Raw genomic sequence first — 23,383 nt, 5'->3', positions numbered from 1 at the left:
GGCAAAAGAGATACAGTTTCTTTTAATCTTACAATTAAAATATATAGTTTCATGCTTTCTTGAACTTTTGGAATATGTATTCTGCCATTTTCAACAGTAATTAGTATTAGAAAATAATACGTAGTTTTAAATTCTGGTTAAAAATTGAAGTAGTGTGTGTGTGTGTTATGGAAAATAAATATTTGGCTGCAAGTATTTTGAGGCCTTTGTGTTTATACTTTCATATTTTACACTTCCATTGATTTTCAAGCCTAAATGTGTTAGCATTCTATTACAGATGGGGGCATTTGAAACAAATCTGAAAATGGTACCAAATTTTTCAGTAGCATTATACATACTTTCATTTATGTTCTCTTTCTCTCCAGCCTAATATTGAGCTGTCAGTTGTTTTGTTTATAATGTTACAAATGTAGTAATTTTTTTTTGTAAAAGGAGCAGAAATCTACATGGAAGTATATATTTTCGTTTCTCATGATAAAAACGTATATCCAACTTTCTCAAAATTGTGATGGTGGATATTAAATTCTATGTCTTTATTATAATAAGTTTTTGAGTTTAACTTACCACTTACATTACTTTGTCCCCATAGAGTATCTTTTGATTGTAGTTGGCTGTTAATTATTATTACTTTCTTTATGATAGCAAATAAAAACAGTTTTCATATCATTCTTCTAAAGAAATATCAGATACTTATTTACATGCTAGATTAAATAATAGAGTTAAAAATTGAAAACATTTAAATTTGCTTTTCTTAGGATATGTCAGCTCAAGGATCATCTTCACAGCTTCCTAAACCTTTTGATCCTGAGCCAGAAGCTAAATATGGCACACTGGATGTGACTTTTGACTATGACTCACAAGAACAGAAGCTTCTGGTAACAGTGACAGCTGTCACAGATATCCCAACATATAACAGGACAGGTGGCAACTCATGGCAAGTACACCTTGTTCTTCTACCTATAAAGAAACAGAGAGCAAAAACCAGCATCCAAAGAGGACCATGCCCTGTCTTCACAGAAACATTCAAATTTAATCATGTTGAATCTGAGATGATTGGAAATTATGCAGTTCGGTTTAGACTGTATGGTATACATCGCATGAAAAAAGAAAAGATTGTGGGGGAAAAGATTTTTTATTTAACAAAACTGAATCTTCAAGGGAAAATGTCATTACCTGTGATATTGGAACCTTCTTACAATCATTCTGTGAGTATCTGATCAAATAGCCCAAATACAGTTTATGTCATGGTATATAATATACACAATTTTTTAAATCTGTGATCAACCCAACAACTTTCTCAGCCTATTTTTTACATAGTAATCATACCTACAAAATTTCTAAGTCCTAAATAGGTAGGTATAACTTTCTGTCATCTATAAAAGTAGCCCTTGAAGATTATGTATGATTTATTTTATGTATTTTATTTTATCTTCACAGAGTCTGGCCTGATGTCTTACATATTTATTCCTTTGTTAAACATTTATTACAGGATTGCTTATGATATCATCTGAACTCCTTATAGAATTTATTGTTTTCTTTCCAGGTTAAAACTAGGTGATACTTTAACAGCTATCTAGCCCATATCTTATTTGATATACTGCAGAAATTATTTGCTTTTATAGAATTTGTGCTGCTGCCTAGGTCATAACTGATTATCCTTCCAGAACTGCTATGAAATTATTTTTAAAGCTTCAAAAAGAACTCTGCCCTTGTTATACTTTCCACTTTTTTTTTCTTTTAAACAAAGATTTTGCAGTGTTTCTGAGAGAATACTTCTGTTTAGTCCTATGAGCTATTCTCCCTTTTCTCTTTTTTCCTCCAGGTACTGATCACACACAAGTGTCTCTCCCTCACTGTCTGTCTGTCATCTCTCTCTCCATATTTTTAACTAAAGTCCTGCAAGGCATTGCAAATCGCAGGAGAGTTGCACTGTTTATTTAAACCAGGGAGATACACTATGCCACATAGTTATTTAGATTATGAGAGAATCTGTGATATGCTGGAAATATAGATTTTGAATTATATTTATTCCTCTCATAATTGAATAAGAAGCATTTTTACACGTAAATATACAGATTTGGAGTAGACTTATATATTAACATAAAGGTATAATATTTTAGAGTTGTTTTTAAGCCTTTAAGTGTATTAAGCACAAGTGCAAGGTTAGAGTCTCACTGAATGTATGCCAGGCAGCATTCGATCTTATAGGACCTTCATTCCCAATAGAACCATACCATTTTAGCTAGATGATTTCAGCATCTTTAAAAACCAAAAGGTGATAATAAATATAGTACATCCCTATGGGTTTTTAATATAATGTTTATCCTTTATTGGGTAAATTGATAACTTGTTTTAATTTTACATTTTAGAATTACTGTTTAGGGAAAATGTCTTTTTTAAATGATATCAGCAGTTTATCCGAGGAGAGGCAAAAAAAGTGCAAGCACTGTTTCAGAGGGAAGAAGATAACTTTTAATAAAATTGAATATTCTATAATTCTTGCTATGATTTTTAAACTTTCTCATTGTTTGGTTTGAGTGATCACTAGTTAATCTGTGGAAAATGCATCCTTATATATAGAAATACCTGATTTATATTAGAAGAGAATGACTGTATCATCAAGAGGTATGTATTTTGTGTTTCTTTATTTGCTCTGAGTTATCTGTTCCCAATTCTGTATTAATTATCTTCTTTTCACAAAGAAAATGAAGCCATACAAAATAATATGTTTTTTTCCTCTGGTCGAACTAAATGATTTCTATCCACACCTACATCACATGTGTTGGCTTATGGGGTTTTTTTCTTTTTCTTTTTTTTTTAACATCTTTATTGGAGTATAATTGCTTTACAATGGTATGGTAGTTTCTGCTTTATAACAGAGTGAATCAGCTATACATATACCCCCTTGTCCCCTCCCTCTTGCGTCTCCCTCCCACCCTCCCTATCCCACCCCTCTAGGCGGTCACAAAGCACCGAGCTGATCTCCCTGTGCTATGCACCTGCTTCCCACTAGCTATCTGTTTTACATTTTGCAGTGTATATATGTCCATGCCACTCTCTCACTTTGTCCCAGCTTACCCTTCCCCCTCCCTGCGTCCTCAAGTCCATTCTCTGCGTCTGCGTCTTTATTCCTGTCCTGCCCCTAGATTCTTCAGAACCATTTATTTTATTTTATTTTATTTAGAATCCATATATATGTGTTAGCACACGGTATTTGTTTTTCTCTTTCTGACTTACTTCACTCTGTATGACAGACTCTAGGTCCTTCCACCTCACTACAAATAACTCAATTTCGTTTCTTTTTATGGCTGAATAATATTCCATTGTGTATATGTGCCACATCTTCTTTATCCATTCATCTGTCGATGGACCATGTGTTGGCTTATGTTTGATTCTGTATTTCTATATGTCTGACAACCAGTACAATAAATTTCTGTGGAGTGTTCAGAAAAAGAAAAAAGTGCTAAATAGATAGCTTCTAAGACAACATTTAAATCTGAACAAAACTATTTATCTTCTGCTCTTAGAGAATTTTTTCTCTGCATTGCCGTGCTTCTCAGAGTTAGTGCATGTGTTGAATTGTTGCTCTGTCTTGGCCTTCTTTCTTTCTCCACCTGCTCAAAATCTCATTGCTTGTTTTTGGCTTCTGTTTCAAAAACAACTAGTGTCAAAAACAGCTAGTGTATGACAGTTGTGAGGTTAAGACTCATAATTCTGTCTATCAGCTGTCTTGTCGTAAAAATAAAATACTAAAAGAATGTATGTGTTCTGTCTGTGCTGTAGTGTTAATGTTCTCTTTGCTTAGGTGTTGATATTAACTGTATAGAGAAATTATGTGATTGTGGATTACTTAGGTGATTTTAGCTCTAATTTTGTAAGATGTAATAATATATGAGTGAGAGGTACTTTCATAATTAAACATTTATTCTTATAGCTTTTGAATAATTACTTCTTCTTGCAAGAATATTAGCCTTTTGGCAAGGGAAAGTTTTAATCCAGTTAAAAAATTTACAGACTATGGTTAAAACATATTCAAAGCTTAATTACAGTTCATTTTCATGGGTAATAATAGAAAATTAGAATTCTGCATATAGAATTTAGTTTCACAGCTAGTTTTTCAGAAACTGATCAAATCAATACATTGAGAGAAAAATGACCAGTATCACCAAACTGACTTTCTGAGAACTAAGCCCTGAGTTTCCTTGAGAGTAAAATTTAAGTTTGATATTAAGATAAGCATATAGTTTGATCAGTGAACAGTGGAAAATATATGAAGGGTTGAAAAGCATGAGTTCTTTCTACTAACTAGTTGTGTCAGTTTGGATAAATTATCTAATCATTTTGAGCATCAGGTTTCTTGTTTGTAAGATGAGAGAATTAAAACAAATGATCTCTAAGGTTCTACCCAGCACTATATTCTCTGATTCTACTAATATATATTGGGAGAAAAGTTAATGGATTTTAGGTGAGTTTTGTATGCTTAGCGTATGACATTTTGTTGTGGGCATTTATTATGTTTTCTCACTCCTTTGTACTTTTTTCAGCAACCTTCTAATGTCTGAGGAAGTCCCGACTAAGTCCCACCTCCCTAAGTTAAGCTGTATAATTCACTTCCCTAGTTTCACTGGTAGCTAGGGCGTGAGCCATGTTACCTAGACGCTCCACTCATATTCATCTCTAGGAAACCTCAGCACAGACTGAACAGAGAAGCAGATGCTGCACTCAAATTATGTTCTCATCAGGTTGAAGGAATCTGGTATCGAGTCATCAGTAATTCTGAAATAGATTTGCTGGTACAGAAATTGTATTGGTGCTGAATGATAATAAATAATAATTACAGGAAAGAAAAGGCCTTGGCATAGAAGTGTCCAGTAGAAGCAGTAGCAGATTTCCTCACAAGGTCAGTTCTGCAGTATGGGTTTAGGGTTTTCTCTTGAGAAGCTTAGACATAAACCTGGTTCTCTAGTCATACCAGTCCCTTTAATAAATTGCTGTTCCGCTTAGACAGTTAGCTTCCAATGATTTCAAATAAGAACCCTGACTGGTAAATGTTGAAATAGCCATATGGTTTAATATTTACTTGCTTTAGTCAGTTCTTAAGTTATACTCAATAGTTACAATGTTGTCAGTTACCCTTCCTACCATGGTATATCCCTCTCATAAGCTGAATTTTTCTCATACGCTCAACTTGTTCGTATGGCATTCTTTCCTAGTGTATAACCCCAGTTGCTTTCTTCACTTGCATTTTTGGTACCATATAGTAATCTCTCTATTACAGTTATCTGGAACAGCCTCTCGCTTTTTCCTCCCTCAAGTTTTATTTCTTATTCAATTTATTAATAATATTATATGTAGTCATTATGATTTATTAATAATGAAGCTTTATTCTTTCTCTCATAAACATAGAACCCTTCCGGTATAGACAGTACTTAATTAGTATAATCTATGCAAAGTAGTCTGTCTAGCTAGAAAATTGGGACTTCAGCCCTGCAACTGCAAAGCACTGAATTTGGCTAACAACTTGAATGAGCTTGGAAGTAGATTTCTTCATCACAGCCTCCAGATAATATCCCAGCCCAGCTGAAACTTTTATTCAGTCTTGTGAGACCCTAGGTGGAACATCCACCTGAGCTCATTTGGACTCCCGACCTACAGAAAATGTGTTGCAACTTAAGTTTTAGTGATAGAGGGTACTTAATATGTGCCTACATGTCTATAGTTCATTAAATCTGGCTCCATATTTCATTTCTGTGTGAACACATAAGAGTTATAGGAAATAGACATGGGAGTGAGTGGGATTGTCTTGGGTGAGAAGAGAAAATCCTCAGGAATTCCTAGATGTAAAGATTGGAGAAAGGTGGGGGTAGAGTAGGAAGAAAGAGATAGTAAAATATCACAAAATCCAAGAATGATGTTTTGAAGGAAGGAATACTCAACTTTGTCAAATGCTCCAGATGGAACCAATAATCTGAGTGCTGAAAACTGTCTACTGAATTTAGGATATGCAAGTAATGGGTAGCCTTAGAGAGACCTGTTTTGGTGAGGTAGAGGGGTCAGAATCCAAACTAGAGTGGCAATCACGTAGACAACTCTTCCACCAAGTTTGCCTGTGAAAATAGAGGGCGGGGGGCGTTCAGGAAAGATGTTTCTGAGGTTAGGGGAGATCTGGGCATGCTTAAATACTAATGCAAATGGTAAAATATGGAGTGTAAGATATAGGAGAGCTAATTGAAGATAGCTATTAATTGAGGTCTGGGATGAACAGAGAGGCAAAAGTGTTATGAGTATTTTCAAGCCATTTATTTTAATTGTAGACCATGACATCTAAGTGGAATAAAGAGAGAAGTGAAGCTAGAAGGGGACTAACAGGCAGTGGAAAGTAGAAAGGTTAGTGGACTGAAAGCTCCAAGGATATCAAGGAACAGATGTGAGGGTAGTAGTTGAGCAGGAATTATGGAAAGATAAGGGGCTGTGGTCAGAGAGGAGAATGTTTTCAGTTAATGTGATGTGATGAGAAGGGTTCAGAGTATGATGGTGGGAGTGGGCAGCTGAGATGGAATAAAAGGTAAAGACACTGGAGATATATAAGTTGGTCAAGAGAGGCCAGGTTCTTGGATAGGTTATCCACATGGACATTGATTGAAGTCACAAAAGATGGTGGCAGCAGTTGAAATGTGAGAAAAGATAGAATCAAGGATCATTGTTCTCAAGAAATGAAGAAAGAATGTTCAGGGAATGAAGAGGAAATGTCTGTGAGAGAATATCTATGAAGACGGGATAACAAGAGCCTTAACGGAAATTAGTTATTCTTTTCCACAATTCTAGGGAAGCAGTGTTTGACAAAGCAGCAAAGAACTTTGCTTCTTGACTCTGAGACACTTTGGGTATGAGAGAATAACCAGGATGAAAAGTCTACAGAGGGTGATATATCCTCAAGGAAGAATTGGAATTCAAGTAAAGCAAGGTGTTGAGGGTTCAGGGAGGCAACTCAAGCTCTGGATGAGTCTATCATAGATCAGGAGGGCCAGAAGGCATAGTGAAAAGATTCTGAAAAGGAGGAGCATGATGGAAGTTTGTGTTAGTGAAGAAGTACCAAGAATAAGAGAATGAATGTTAAAGTAACAGAGATGGCCAATATCATCAGGGATTTGCCTTCATTTATATTATACCAAAATGTTCATCCCAATCATAATTTGAGTCTATTTAATTTTTGTTTCTTCTCTTTTTTTTTTTTTTTTTTTTTTTTTTTTGCGGTACGCGGGCCTCTCACTGTTGTGGCCTCTCCCGTTGCGGAGCACAGGCTCCAGACGTGCAGGCTCAGCAGCGATGGCTCACGGGTCCAGCCGCTCCGCGGCATGTGGAATCTGCCCGGACCGGGGCACGAACCCGTGTCCCCTGCATCGGCAGGTGGACTCTCAACCACTGCGCCACCAGGGAAGCCCCCATAATTTGAGTCTAGTTAAATCTCCGATTTCATTTAAAGTCTAATTTAAATAAAATCTTTTTGAAAATGTATTAGATTATTTCAAATATACTTTAAATTAGTTGATCTTATCTATCTTTGTATACCAAATATCTAGTACTGGTTATTGCTGTACAAATGTTGAATGGATGGATGGGTGATTAGGTGAATACAGTACATAATATTTCTGAGTTATTGCCTCTGGTGCTGATTTTTGCAGCTGGTCATGTGTTTTCTTGTTCTTGAACTTATTCCTTCTAGATTTTCAACACTTTGAGAATAGATACTGTTGTTTTACTTATTTAATATTGTTCATAGAACCTAGAACATAAGGGAAATTGATTCATCAACATGTTCAGATAAACCTAATCATTTAAAAATTCTTAGTAAGTTCCATATAACATTATTCCCTAATAGGTATCACCATGCTTAAAACAGCTCTATTAGGACTATTTTACAACTTGGTATTCAATAAGCATGCATCTCAGGGTAACTAAATAGGAACACATCAGGATTTGCTTTATTTTTAACTCATAATTGACTAATTAGGGACATAACATACTTATATAATTTCTCATTCAAGAGTACAATGCCACAGTTACCTAAGAATGATCACCCTTCCTCATGACTTACAGCAATGATGGGCTTATTTTAGACTCTTGTATTTTCCACCTCTAATTTCTAAAAATCCCTGTATCTCAAAAGCAGCCTGTCTTTATATTAATGGATTGAATTAATTTAGTTTGATATTTGTACTATTACTTTTATTTTTTTTTATTTTTTTTTTTTTTGCGGTACACGGGCCTCTCACTGTTGTGGCCTCTCCCATTGCGGAGCACAGGCTCCGGATGCGCAGGCTCAGCGGCCATGGCTCACGGGCCCAGCCGCTCCGCGGCATGTGGGATCTTCCCGGACCGGGGCGCGAACCCGTGTCCCCTGCATCGGCAGGCGGACTCTCAACCACTGCGCCACCAGGGAGGCCCTACTTTTATTTTTAAGAGAGGTAAATTATTGCTCAGACATAATTGAAATATGTGCTCCTCTAAGAATCAAACTTTAGTCTCTATTATTAGCAAGTGGGTTTTATTTCTTTATTTTTAAAGTGGAATATAGTTGCTTTACACTGCTGTGTCAGTTTCTGCTGTACAGCAAAGTGAATCAGCCATACATATACATATATCGCCTCTGTTTTGGATTTCCTTCCAATTTAGGTCACCACAGAGCACTGAGTAGAGTTCCCTATGCTATACAGTAGGTTCTCATTAGTTACCTATTTTATACATAGTGTATACATGTCAGTCCCAGTCTCCCAATTCATCTCACCCACCCCCTTTCCTCTTGGTATCCATATGTTTGTTCTCTACGTCTGTGTCTCTATTTCTGCTTTACAAATAAGATCATCTTTACGATTTTTCTAGATTCCACATATATGCATTAATAGACAATATTTGTTTTTCTCTTTCTGACTTATTTCACTCTGTATGGCAGTCTCTAGGTCCATCTGTGTCTCAGCAAATGACACAATTTCGTTCCTTTTTATGGCTGAGTAATATTCCATTGTATAGATGTACCACATCTTCTTTATCCATTCCTCTGTCAATAGACATTTAGGTTGCTTCCATGTTCTGGCTATTGTAAATAATGCTGCAGTAAACACTGGGGTGCATGTATCTTTTTGAATTATCGTTTTCTCTGGGTATATGCCCAGTAGTGGGATTGCTGGGTCATATGCTAGTTCTATTTTTAGTTTTTTAAGGAACCTCCATACTGTTTTCCATAGTGGCTGTATCAATTTACATTCCCACCAACAGTGTAAGAGGGTTCCCTTTTCTCCACACCCTCTCCAGCATTTATTGTTTGTAGATTTTGTGATGATGGCCATTCTGACTGGTGTGAGGTGATACCTCATTGTAGTTTTGATTTGCATTTCTCTAATAGTTAGTGACGTTGAGCATCTTTTCATGTGTTTGTTGGCCATCTGTGTATCTTTTTTGGAGAAATGTCTATGTAGTTCTTCCACTCATTTTTTGATTGGGTTGTTTGGGGGTTTTTTGATATTGATCTGTATGAGTTGTTTGTATATTTTGGAGATTAATCTTTTGTCAGTTACTTCGTTTGCAAATATTTTCTCCTGTTCTGAGGGCTTTTTGTCTTGTTTATGGTTTCCTCTGCTGTGCAAAAACTTTTAAGTTTAATTTGGTCCCATTCATTTATTTTTGTTTTAATTTTCATTACTCTAGGAGGTGGGTCAAAAAAGGTGTTGCTGTGATTTATGTGAAAGAGTGTTCTGCCTATGTTTTCCTCTAAGAATTTTATAGTGTTCGGTCTTACATTTAGATCTTTAATCCATTTTGAGTTTATTTTTGTGTATGGTGTTAGAGAGTGTTTTAATTTCATTCTTTTACATGTAGCTGTCCAGTTTTCCCAGCCCCACTTATTGAAGAGGCTTTTTCTCCATTGTATATTTTTGCCCCTTTGTCATAGATTAGGTGACCATAGGTGTGTGGGTTTATCTCTGGACTTTCTATCCTGTTCTGTTGATCTATATTTCTGTTTTTGTGCCAGTACCATACTGTCTTGATTACTGTAGCTTTGTAGTATAATCTGAAGTCAGGGAGCCTGATTCTTCCAGCTCCATTTTTCTTTCTCCAGATTGCTTTGGTTATTTGGGGTGTTTTGTGTTTTCTTACAAATTGTACGATTTTTTGTTCTAGTTCTGTGAAAAATGCCATTGGTAATTTGATAGGGATTGCATTGAATCTGTAGATTGCTTTGGGTAGTATAGTCATTTTCACAATATTGATTTTTCCAATCTAAAAATACGGTATATCTCTCCATCTGTTTATTTCTTCTTTGATTTCTTTCAGCAGTGTTTTATAGTTTTCTGAGTACAGGTCTTTTGCCTCCTCAGGTAGGTTTATTCCTAGGTATTTCATTCTTTTTTGTTGCAATGGTAAATGGGACTGTTTCCTTAATTTTTCTTTCTGCCCTTTCATTGTTAGTATATAGGAATGCAAGAGATCTCTCTGTATTATGTACCACATCTTCTTAATCCATTCATCTGTTGATGGGCATTTAGGTTGCTTCTGTGACCTGGCTATTGTAAATAGTGTTGCAGTGAACATTGGGGTGCATGTGTCTCTTTGTGTAATTTTCTTTTTTTGTGATATCTTTGTGATATCTTTGTCTGGTTTTGGTATCAGGGTGGTGGTAGCCTTGTAGAATGAGTTTGGGTGTGTTCCACCCTCTGCAATTTTTGGGAAGATTTTGAGAAGGATAGGTGTTAGCTCTGCTCTAAATGTTTGCTAGAATTCGCCTCTGAAGCCATCTGGTCCTGGACTTTTGTTTGTTGGAAGATTTTTAATCACAGTTTCAATTTCATTGCTTGTGATTGGTCTGTTCATATTTTCTAGTTCTTCTTGGTTCAGTCTTGGAAGGTTGTACTTTTCTAAGGAGTTGTCCATTTCTTCCAGGTTGTCCATTTTATTGGCATATAGTTGCTTGTAGTAGTCTCTTATGATCATTTGTGTTCTGCAGTGTCAATTGTAACTTGTCCTTTTTCATTTCTAACTTTATTGATTTGAGTCCTCTCCCTTTTTCTCTTGTTGAGTCTGGCTAATGGTTTATCAATTTTGTTTATCTTCTCAAAGAACCAGCTTTTAGTTTATTGATATTTGCTATTGTTTTCTTTGTTTCTATTTCATTTATTTCTGCTCTGATCTTTATGATTTCCTTCCTTCTGCTAACTTTGGGTTTTGTTTGTTCTTCTTTCTCTAGTTCCTTTAGGTGTAAGGTTAGATTATTTATTTGAGATTTTTCTTGTTTCTTGAGGTAGGCTTGTATAGCTATAAACTTCCCTCTTAGAACTGCTTTTGCTGCATCCCATAGATTTTGGATTGTCGTGTTTTCATTGTCATTTTCCTCTAGGTATTTTTTGATTTCCTCTTTGATTTCTTCAGTGATCTCTCGGTTATTTAGTAACATATTGTTTATCTTCCATGTGTTTGTGTGTTTTACATTTTTTTCCTGTAATTGATTTCTGCTCTCATTTTGCTTGGAAAAGATTCTTGATATGATTTCAGTTTTCTTAAACTTACCAAGGCTTGTTTTGTGGCCCACGATGTGATCTGTCCTGGAGAATGTTCCATGTACGCTTGAGAAGAAAGTGTTTTCTGCTTCTTTCAGATGAAATGTCCTATAAATATTAATTAAGTCTGTCTTTTCTAATGTGTCATTAAAGGCTTGTGTGTCCTTATTTATTTTCTGTCTGGATGGTCTATCCATTGGTGTAAGTGGAGTGTTAAATTCCCCCATTATCGTGTCACTGTCGCTTTCCCCTTTTTTGCCTGTTAGCATTTGCCTATGTGTTGAGGTGCTCCTGTGTTGGATGCCTAAATATTTACAATTGTTATATCTTCTTCTTGGATTGATCCCTTGATCATTATGTAGTGTCCTTCCTTGTCTCTTGTAATACTTTTTATTTTAAAGTCTATTTTGTCTGATATGAGTTTTGCTACTCCAGCTTTCTCTTGATTTCCATTTGCATGGAATCCCTCTTTCCATCCCCTCACTTTCAGTTTGTATGTGTCCTTAGGTCTGAAGTGGTTCTCTTGTAGACAGCATATATATGGGTCTTGTTTTTGTATCCATTCAGCTAGTCTGTGTCTTTTGGTTGAAGCATTTAATCCATTTACATTTAAGGTCATTATTGAGATGTATGTTCCTATTACCATTTTCTTAATTGTTTTGGTTTGTTTTTTTAGGTCTTTTTCTTCTCTTGTGTTTCCTGCCTAGAGAATATCCTTTAGCATTTGTTGTAAAGCTGATTTGGTGGTGCTGTATTCTCTTAGCTTTTGCTTGTCTGTAAAGCTTTTGCTTTCTCCGTCAAATCTGAATGAGATCCTTGATGGATAGAGTAATCTTGGTTGTAGGTTTTTTCTTTTCATCACTTTAAGTATGTCCTGTTACTCCCTTCTGGCCTGCAGCATTTCTACTGAAAAATCAGCTGATAACCTCATGGGGATTCCTTTGTATGATATTTGTTGCTCTTCCTTTGCTGCTTTTAACATTTTTTCTATGTATTTAATATTTTTTAGTTTGACTAATGTGTGTTTCAGCATGTTTCTCCTTGGATTTATCCCATATGAGACTCTCTGTGCTTCCTGGACTTGGTTGACTATTTCCTTCCCCGTGTTAGGGAAGTTTTCGAATATAATCTCTTGAAATATTTTCTCTGACCCTGTGTCTTTCTCTTCTTCTTCTGGGACCCCTATAATTCAAATGTTGGTGCATTTAATGTTGTCCCAGAGGTCTCTGAGACTATCCTCATTTCTTTTCATTCTTTTTTCTTTATTTTGTTCCGTGGCAGTGATTTCTACCATTCTGTCTTCCATCTCACTTAATCCATTCTTCTGCCTCAGTTATTCTGCTACTGATTCCTTCTAGTGTATTTTTCATTTCAGTTATTGTGTTGTTCATTACTGACTGTTTGTTCTTCAGTTCTTCTAGGTCCTTGTTAAACATTTCTTGTATCTTCTTGATCCGTGCCTCCATTCTGTTTCAGAGATCTTGGATCATCTTTGCTATCATTACTCTGAATTCTTTTTCTGGTAGATTGCCTATTTCCTCTTCATTTATTTGGTCTTGTGGGTTTTCACCTTGCTTCTTTGTCTGCAACATATTTCTCTGTCATCTCATTTTGTCTGACTTACTGTGTTTACGGTCTCCTTTCCACAGGCTCCAGGGTCATAGTTCCTCTTGCTTCTCTTGTGTGCCACTTGGTTGGTGAGATTGGTCCAGGGGCTTGTTTAGGCTTCCTGGTGAGGGACTGGTACTTCTGCTCTGGTGGGTGGAGCTGAGTCTTTTCCCTCTGATGGGCAGGGCCATGTCTGGTGGCTTGTTTTAGGGTGTCTTTGAGCTTAGTATGATTCTAGGCAGCCTGTCTGCTGATGGGTGAGGCTGTGTTCCTGTCTTGCTAGTCGTTTAGCATGAGGTGTCCAGCACTGGATTCTGCAGGCAGTTGGGTGGAACATGGTCTTGGCGTCAAGATAGAGTCTTCATCCTGCCTTCCACAGACTGTGTGCTGTATTCTCCTTCGACCCCCCAAAGGTCGCTTTCTGTCCCAGCTGATTTCGCACTGTGGGGGTTTTTTCTGATTCCAGGAATCTCTCCTCACCTTCAGCTTCCTGCCAGGGTTGGTGGTCCCTTTATTGATTCCTTGTTTCTTTTTTTCTTTCTTTCATTCTACCCAGTTGTGAGGAGATTTTTCTTGTCCTTTTAGGTATCCAAATTCTTCCACTAATGTTCATCAGGTGCTCTGTGAGAATTGTTCCATTTGAATGGAAACAGCCAAAAATAAATAAATTTTTTTTTTTTTTTTAAAAAAAAGAAAAAAACTTACACCTAAAACTAAGACAACACTGTTAAACAACTATACTCTGGTATAAAAAGTCTTTTAAAAAACGAATCTTCATCTATTTTCATATTCGCTACAAATCACATACTACCATTGTCAATAAAAATCTACATTTTCTAAATGTAGATTACACTTCTTCATCATAAAGCAATTTACAATTAATACTTCATGATAAATTAATGATCACAGTTAAAAATGACTACATCAAAGAGAAAGCTGCATGTTTGCAATTCAGTTTCCTAGACAATAACAGTAATGTGAGTCATGGCTCACTTTAGTATAAAACTAAACAGTTATAGGCCTAGTTAGAGGCAGTTATTCAAAGAGAAAGTAAGTGAACATATATCACTGGTAGAGGGGAATAACTAGTCTCACATGAAGAATTGTTAATCAGATAAATCAGTGAAAGGGAAAAGCTAAATTACAGCATAGAAGGAAGCTTTTTGTTTAAATCAGAGTCCTAGTTTAAATGTTAAGTTTAAACTTAGTTTAAAAAGAAGTCAAGTTTAAATGTTAAGTCTCAAGAAGTTTTGAACATGCAGAAGAATTGAGTGGGAGAAACTAAAATTTCAGTGACTAAAATCATTTGTTTTTTATATCTAGTCTGGGGAATGAAAAACATCAAACATCTTAACTGGCGTTCATTTAGTTGAACCATCCAAGTGCTAAACTAGAAACTACCAAGGACCAACTCATACTTCATTTTTCTTGTATTATTTTTTCAAAAAAAGCCAGAAAAGTAAAGTATAAGTTTAAGTGTAATAAATATTACAGGTAATATTTTCCTTTTCTGCTCTATTTTATTTTATGCAATTAATTTTTCCAAGATACTGATATCAATTGTTTATAATACTACTGAGAGAAATTAAATGTTTTTTGGAAAGAGAGTACTATTTGATCATTTTAGAGTGGAGTAAAGATTATGATAGGTAAATTTGGGTCCAGGTGAGCAACATATTCTATAATTAAGAACATTAAAATGCATTAAATGGAGCAAGAGGGGATAAAATAGTGTTTTCTAAAGAAACGCCATGGAGAGAGATATAACATTCAAATTCTAAATATTGACCATGATTTTTTTTTAATTTATTTATTGGCTGTGTTGGGTCTTCGTTGCTGCACGCGGGCTTTCTCTAGTTGCGGCGAGCAAGGGCTCCTCTTCATTGTGGTGCACGGGCTTCTCATTGCAGTGGCTTCTCTTGTTGCAGAGCACAGGCTCTAGGTGTGCAGGCTTCAGTAGTTGTGGCTCGTGGGCTCTAGATGTGTGGGCTTCAGTAGTTGTGGCTCGCGGGCTCTAGAGCGCAGGCTCAGTAGTTGTGACGCACAGGCTTAGTTGCTCTGCGGCATGTGGGATCTTCCTGGACCAGGGCTCAAACCTGTGTGCCCTGCATTGGCAGGCGGATTCTTAACCACTGTGCCACCCGGGAAGCCCTTGACCACTATTTTTAAAAATTCTTTTGGAGCATCTATAAGGTGGACATCCTGAGCACATGCCTTCTTCATCATTATCAACAGCTGTGAAATATATATATTTTACCTTAAATAAGCACTTTATTACATTACCACAAGCAATTCCCTTTCTTCTGGATTGTTTCACAGTAATAAAATAGTTGTATCCACTGTGCCTCTTGTTCATTATCTTAGGCTTTTCGTAAATGGATGATAATTAATGAACAATACCATTGAGTGAGCTTGTCCTTGAGGCCTTCCCTTTAGAAATAAAAGAAATACCAAACAGAAGCAACATTTTTTTTCCTAGTCATTCTCCTTAGCGTGTTAATATTAAATAGCAGGGTAGTATCCAATGGGCAACTGTATTTCGAAACCAAAATCCTTAATTCTAGGATTTTCACATTTAAAGTCTTGACAGATAATTTAAAATAGTAGGTTCTTCATTGGAAAAACAACATTAAAGTGCTAGATATTAATTTTGAAAAATCGTAGAGATGAAAATCTATTTTATCAGAATATATTTTATAAAACAACCAGTAGTAATGGTATTGAGTAAAGTTTTTTCATCTGAATTAGGAGTATTGAGGATGTTCCTTGTGGTTTTATCTGCTGTGACATTTATTTTGAGGTTGATGGGGTTTAATGCTGCTTTTCCAGGGTGATGCCTATTTAGGCATACAGTGAGAATTGAAAGAGAACTGATAAATACTAATTACAAAAACATTTTTCTTTCTGGAAAATTTGAAATTTAATTTAAAAAAGAAGCAGTTTTTACATTTGATGCATTTATGTTCTTATGGTAGAATATGAGCTTAAGACATACTGCATTCAGGTCTAGGACAGAGGAACTTTATTTTAAAAAATTAAACTTGAAGGAAACATTTTATTAGTGGGTTTTCTGTCTCATCATCACATTTGTTTTATGGACTCTGTAGGGACATGTAATGAGCCAGAAAAAATATCTATTTGACAGTTACATTTTCTTTTATTCTCTTCAAGGCAAGGAACAACTCTGGTCAAAAATGATTGTACATTTAAGCTTATATATAAATTCCTGATGCTATTTATATGAAGCAGGTATATTTAAATGATTTCTATCCCTGAAAATGAGCATGGCTCTGCAAGTACACTGTGTGCTCATTCATTACTGCGAACTCCTATTTGAGTGAAATACACATTTTTAGGTGTTGAGCATGCAAAGCTGTTGTTGTAAAAAAGGCTAATTCTCCATAGTACACATGTTAGCAATTGGGATACGTGACCTAAGTACTTCCCAAAGTTGATTAAATGAGATGATTAAATGAGGTGAGGTATGTGAAAACCTTCATAGACTAGCAATATTAGTTGTGAACCTGAAATAAAATATGTATTCTTTTGTTTTTTTCCTTGGCTGCGTCAGGTCTTAGTTGCAGCACGTGGAATGTTTTTGTTGCGGTGCGCAGGCTTCTTTCTAGTCGTGGCCTGCGGGTTTTCTCTCTCTAGTTGTGGCATGCAGGCTCCAGAGCGCGTGGGCTCTGTAGATGTGGCACGCAGGCTCCAGGGCCTGTGGGCTCCATAGTTTGTGGTATGCGGGCTCTCTCATTGCGGCGTGCGAGCTCAGTTGTTGTGGTGCACGGGCTTAGTTGCCCCGCGACGTGTGGGATCTTAGTTCCCCGACCAGGGATCGAACCTGCATCCCCTGCATTGGTGGGCAGATCTTTACCACTGGACCACCAGGGAAGTCCCAAAATACGTATTCTTAATATATTTTAATCATTCTGCCATTATTTATTGTTTTATAGTTTAAAGATATCCTCTGGTCTTACAAAAAATAATGACTTTTGTCTTCCCTTTTCCTCTTGGACCTAGAATAGGCTATATCTTACCTACTTACAGTATTGATTTTATAGTCTGTCACTTTGGGGCAACTGATAATTAGAGTAGTACTAATTACATTCTTTTGAAACAGAAAAAAGCTAGTAGAGCTAATTGGAAGTGAAGACAAGTCTGGTACACATAGATTTTTAATTATCTCATGTTACATAATCAAAGTATATAATTTATATAATCGAAGTTATATATCTCTTAATATTTCCGTATTCTACAATAATAAAATAAACTGAACTCTAATTTGGCTCATTTTTAAAGGAGTATGATAGCATTTAGTTGATAGAAAATATCATGTATTATAAGTACCTTTTTCATATTAGTCAGCTTACCCAGGGTGTGTGGGGGGGTATATTCTTCTTTGAAATTAAAGCTGTCATTGTCCCTTAAGCTATATTCAAGTTCTAAAACTGTATTCTTTATACTAACTCACTTGTGGTTTGTCATAAAAGGTTTAAAATTAACTCGATAGTGGAAATTTATAATTTTAATACTGAAATTGTTAGATTTTCAAGATCAAGTTTATATTTGCATTTAGGAGGGTTGGTATAGCATAGAGGTTGGGATCATAGAGGTTCTGAGGTCCCTGGTTCCACGTCTTGGTTCCCCACTTCTTCCTAACTATGTGTTCTTGGGTGAACACTCAACCTCTGTGTGTCTCATTTTTCTCATTTGTAAAAAGGAATGATAAAAAAAAAAAGAGTTAATCCATGTAAAGAACATCATCTGGCACAGAGCAGGAACTCTGAATGTTATAAATTAAATAACATTAGGCAAATGTTAACTAATGTTGTTTATTGGGTCTTATTCATGTGTGAATAAATTTGATCTGAATTAAGTGCTAGTTCTTAAGTAAAAATTTACATTGTCTTTTTCAAGTTTTCAAAATCAGAAGGAACATTGCAGTCTGGAAAAGAGGAAAATAAAAGTGCTTTTTTAAAATTAATTTTTATTGAAGTATAGTTGCTTTACAATATTGTTAGTTTCTGCTGTACAGTAAAGTGAATCAGCCGTATGTATACATATATCCCCATTTTTTTTAGATTTCCTTCCCATTTAGGTCACCACAGAGCACTGAGTAGAGTTCCCTGTGCTATACAGTGGGTTCTTACTAGTTATCTATTTTATACACAGTAGTGTATATACTTGTCAATCCCAGTCTCCCAACTGATCCCACCCTCCCTTCCCCCCTTGGTATCCATAAGTTTGCTGTCTACATCTGTGTCTCTATTTCTGCTTTGCAAATAAGTTCATCTCTACCAAAAGTGCTCTGATCCAGCAATACAAAGAATGCTTAGTCCAACAATACAAGTAGCTGGTAAAATAATTTTTTTAGGAACTAAATATAATTCAATCCTTGAATGTTTTTAAGATACAGCTTTTTAGAAATATATTTTGAGTAATTGTTAAGAACTCTGAATTATAAATATTATTTAAATACACTTTTCTTATTTTCAGGCATATAGAGAACTGCATATTACGTTAGCAAAATGTATAAGGCAGTTTAGGCTAGGTTATTCTGAGATAACAAACCCTGAAACTTGTAATGCCTTATAAACAACAAAGGTTTCTTTCTCACTTGTGTTGCATGTCCATATTATGGGTCAGTTATGGCTCTATTCCTTGTCATCTTCATTCTGGGATCCAAACTGATAGGGGAGGATCTTTCTGAAACTTTGCTGGTTGTCAGATAGAGGACATGGCAAACTAGTCCTTATCTTTTAAAGCTTCTGCCCAAAATTGACACATGCTACTTCCACTGACATTTCAAGGGTCTAAAGCAGAGGTTGGCAAACTTTTTCTATAAAGTGCCAGAAAGTTAACTTTTTTTAGGCTTCACAGGCCACATATGGTCTCTGTCACATGTTCTTTTTATTCTTTCACCCTTACCTAACTTATTTTATTTGTTTATTTTCTTCCAGTTTTATTGAAATACAGTGGACATACAGCGCTATATAAGTTTAAGGTGTACAGCACAATGATTTGACTTACATACATTGTGAAATGATTATCATAGTAGGTTTATTGAACATCCATCATCTTATATAGATACAAAATAAAAGTAATAGAAAAAAATTATTTTTTTCTTGTGATGAGAACTCTTTTAGGGTTTACTCTCTTAACAACTTTCATACATAACATACAGCAGTGTTCATTATATTTATCATGTTGTACATTACACCCTAGTACTTATTTATCTTATAACTGGAAGTTTGTACCTTTCGACTGCCTTCATCCAGTTCCCCCTCCCTCTAACCCCCACCTCTGATAACCACAAATCTGATCTCTTTTTCTATGAGTTTGCTTGTTGTTTGTTTTTAAAGTATAAGTGACCTACAATACTATGTTAGTTCCTGGTATACAACATAGTGATTCAATATTTCTGTACATTTCAAAATGATAACCAGGGTAAGTCTAGTTACTGTCTGTCACCATACAAAAATATTACATAATTATTGACTATATTCCCCACACTGTACATTTTATACCCCGAACTCATTTCTTTTGTAACTGAAAGTTTGTACTTCTTAATCTTCCTCACTGATATCTCCTCTCCCTTCACTTCACTTCCCTCTGGCAACTACATGTTTGTTCTCTGTATATATGACTATGTTTCTGTTTAGTTACGTTTGTTCGTTTGTTTTGTTTTTTAGGTTTCACATATAAGTGAAATCATACAGTATTTGTTTTTCTTTGTCTAACTTATTTCACTAAGCATAATACCTTTAGGTCTATCCATGTTTTGCAAATGGCAAGATTTCATCCTTTTTTATGGCTGAGTAATATTACATTGTATATGTACCACATCTTCTTTATCCATTCATCTATTGATGGGCACTTAGGTTGCTTCCATATCTTTGCTATTGTAAATAATGCTGCAGTGAACATAGGGATGCATGTATCTTTTTGAATTAGGGATCCTAGAGCTAGTGTTAGTCTAGTAGTGGGCAGGGCCATTCCTGACATGACTGGCTTCGGGATACAGGATTTTCTAGAGCTGGTGGTACCTACTGGTGGTTAGGTCCAGATCTCAGGGCTGCTGGCTAAGGGGCCCAAAGTGTCCCAGAGCTCGTGTTGGCCGGCTGGTGGTCAGGGTTGGGGCCCAGGGCATCCCAGGGTATTGCCAGCCTGCTAGTGGGTGGACTGCATCTTGACATGGCTGGCTGAAGGGCCATGGTGTTGGCCCACTGATGGGTGGGGCTGAGGCCTAGGGAGTCCTGGGGAATGCTGCCCAACCCTTCGTGGGCGATTCTAGGTCCCTGGGTGGCTGGAGGCTCATGGTGTCCTATGGCAACTGGCCTGCTGATAGGTAAGGTTGTGTCCCCACCCAGCTAGCTGCTTGGCCTGGGAAGACCCAGGACTGGTGCTGACCAGCTCGTGGACAGGGCCGGGTCTCAGCACTTACAGGCTAGAGGGGGGATTCCAGAATGGTGCTTGCCAGCACCGGTGTCCACGTGGTAGAACGGGCTCCCAAAAATGGCTGCAGCCAGGGTCTCTGTCCCCAGAGTGAGTCCCAAAGGCTCAAGCCTCTCTACGAGGCTTGCCAAAACCAGCAGGTGGGTCTGACCCAGGCTCCTTTCATATTACTTCTTCTGTCCAGGGTCTCAGAGTGTGTGAGATTTTGTGTGCGCCCTTTAAGAGTAGAGTCTCTAATCCCCACGGCCCTCTAGATCTCTCAAAAGTAAAGCCCCACTGGCCTTCAAAACCATATTTCCTGGGGGCTTATCTTCCCAGTGCAGAACCCCTGGGCTGGGGGCCAGATGTGGGTCTCAGACCCCTTGCTTCTTGGGGAGAACCTCTGCAGTTTTAATTGTTCTCTTGTTTGTGGGTCGCTTACCCAGGGGTATGGGTCTTGATGATACCACATGTCTCCGCTCCTCTTACCTGTGTCATTGTGGTTCCTTTATTATATCTTTAGTTATGGAGAATCTTTTCTGCTAGTCTTTTGGTTGTTCTCATTGATAGTTGCTTTTTAAATAGTTGTAATTTTTCTGTGCCCGTGGGAGGAGGTGAGCTCAAGATCTTTCTGCTCTGCCATCTTGGTCACTCCCCCTAGAACTTTTTTTTTTGTGGTACGCGGGCCTCTCACTGTTGTGGCCTCTCCCGTTGCAGAGCACAGGCTCCGGACGTGCAGGCTCAGCGGCCATGGCTCACGGGCCCAGGCGCTCCGTGGCATGTGGGATCTTCCTGGACCAGGGCATGAACCTGTGTCCCCTGCATCGGCAGGCGGACTCTCAACCACTGTGCCACCAGGGAAGCCCTAGAACCATTTTTAAAAATATAAAACCACTCTTAGCATGCCGGCTGCATAAAAACAAGAGGCCACAGGCAGCATTCGTTTTAAACCTGTAGTTTGCTGACCTCTGATCTAAAGCAAGTCATGTGATATCAACAGTGAGGGGCAGTGAATAATTGTGAACAATAGTCCATACAAAGAATTAACTAATATTATTTATAATTTGCATGTCAGTAGCTTGTACATAAAGTTTTGCTTTTATAGTGTAAAAATTTGCTCTCTTGGGACATTCTCTTTTTTTAATTAATTAATTTATTTTTGGCTGTGTTGGGTCTTCGTTGCTATGTGTGGGCTTGCTCTAGTTGCAGCGAGCAGGGGCTATGCTTTGCGGTGCGTGGGCTTCTCATTGCAGTGGCTTTTCTTGTTGTGGAGCATGGGCTCTGGGCATGCGGGCTCCAGTAGTTGTGGCTCGTGGGCTCTAGAGCGCAGGCTTAGTAGTTGTGGCGCACGGGCTTAGTTACTCCGTGGCATGTGGGATATTCCTGGACCAGGGCTCGAACCCGTGTCCCCTGCATTGGCCAGGCGGGTTCTTAACCCCAGTGCTCTCAGGGAAGTCCAAGACATTCTTTTAAATCTTATTTAGGTAATAACTTTACATAGCAAAGTCTTTCCTAAATACTTAGCCTTGTCCAGTTATCACAGTTTCTGAATCCAGGTTCTTAATTTATAAACATATTATTGAACTTGAAAAAATTAAATATGTGACAAGTCCTAGTATATATTAAACATGTTTGCATAAACTGACACTACCAGAAGAAAATGTAGGGTTTGTTTATTCTTACAGTTAAACATAGTGGATTAACCACATACGTTTATTCCCTTTTCTTATTCCTTTTTCTTTCTGTGATCCACTAAACTGATAGTATCTTGGTTAAAGAATTAAATACACACACACACATACACATTCACATTTGTACCCACAAGGTCAAAGAGAAATGGAATGAGGGCATCAGCAGATGTGAGAGATTAGTGTCTGGAAGACAGTGTGGATGGAGGAACCTAGTGAAAAGTGAACATAGAAGCAGGAGAGAACTAATCTGACCCACAAAACCATAAATACTTCTAGGTACAGCGGAGGATAGTGTGAGTCTGGGAATTAAAAATGAGAATCTCTCAAAGTCTATAAAATGCGCTGTTGTATCTCCATCTGGCATGAAGAATAGTGGCAGGCTTGTGCCTAGAGCTGGGCAATACATATCATATCATTACTTCTCAGGGAAAACTCAGTGGTCCAAGCTAAGACCACCTCATGCTGATACTTAGGGGTCCCCCACACATTTATGATGGTCAGTGAACAAATTATGTTTAAAAGTATAGAGTTTTTGATCAGCTCTTTGGTGGTGCATTCTTAAATATGAACAGGCAATCATAGCTCAGGAGACACCAAGGGGAAAACTCTACCAGGAAAGAGAAAACCAAAGATAAACATTTTTTTAAAAATTACCCTCAAGGGGCTTCCCTGGTGGCGCAGTGATTGAGAGTCCACCTGCCGATGCAGGGGACGCGGGTTCGTGTCCCGGTCCGGGAGGATCCCACGTGCCGCGGAGCGGCTGGGCCCGTGAGCCATGGCCACTGGGCCTGTGTGTCTGGAGGCTGTGCTCCGCAATGGGAGATGCCACGGCAGTGAGAGGCCCGTGTACCGCAACAACAAAAAAAAAATTACCCTCAGGGAAGAGTACATAATGTAGAGATGACAAGAAAATTAAAAACTAATTCAAATTAGAATTTTCAGAAAGATTTGATAAGATATTATATACATATACACTTCTTTAAAAGAGAACGAATACTCTGAAAAAGGAACAATCGTAGAAGAAAGGGCTTTTGTGAATTACAAATATGATTGCCAAAATGAAGCATGTTCTGGACGGGTCAGTACAAGGATTGGAGGATT

The 23,383-nt window shown here is 37.3% G+C and overlaps 1 protein-coding gene across 1 annotated transcript in view; it reads left to right on the top strand.

Annotated features, from left to right (window-relative positions):
* SYT14 (synaptotagmin 14) overlaps positions 1 to 23,383 on the top strand; it is a 145,893-nt gene that overhangs the window by 77,433 nt on the left and 45,077 nt on the right. Inside the window, exon 4 of the mRNA XM_024751070.1 lies at positions 756 to 1,205. Within this exon, the coding sequence (XP_024606838.1) occupies positions 756 to 1,205 (450 nt within the window). The remainder of the gene's footprint in view (positions 1 to 755; positions 1,206 to 23,383) is intronic.

This window comes from Neophocaena asiaeorientalis, unplaced genomic scaffold (assembly GCF_003031525.2).
Source record: "Neophocaena asiaeorientalis asiaeorientalis breed wild unplaced genomic scaffold, Neophocaena_asiaeorientalis_V1.1 scaffold67, whole genome shotgun sequence".
Classification (NCBI taxonomy): domain Eukaryota; kingdom Metazoa; phylum Chordata; class Mammalia; order Artiodactyla; family Phocoenidae; genus Neophocaena; species Neophocaena asiaeorientalis.
This window is presented reverse-complemented; position numbering and strand designations above follow the sequence as displayed.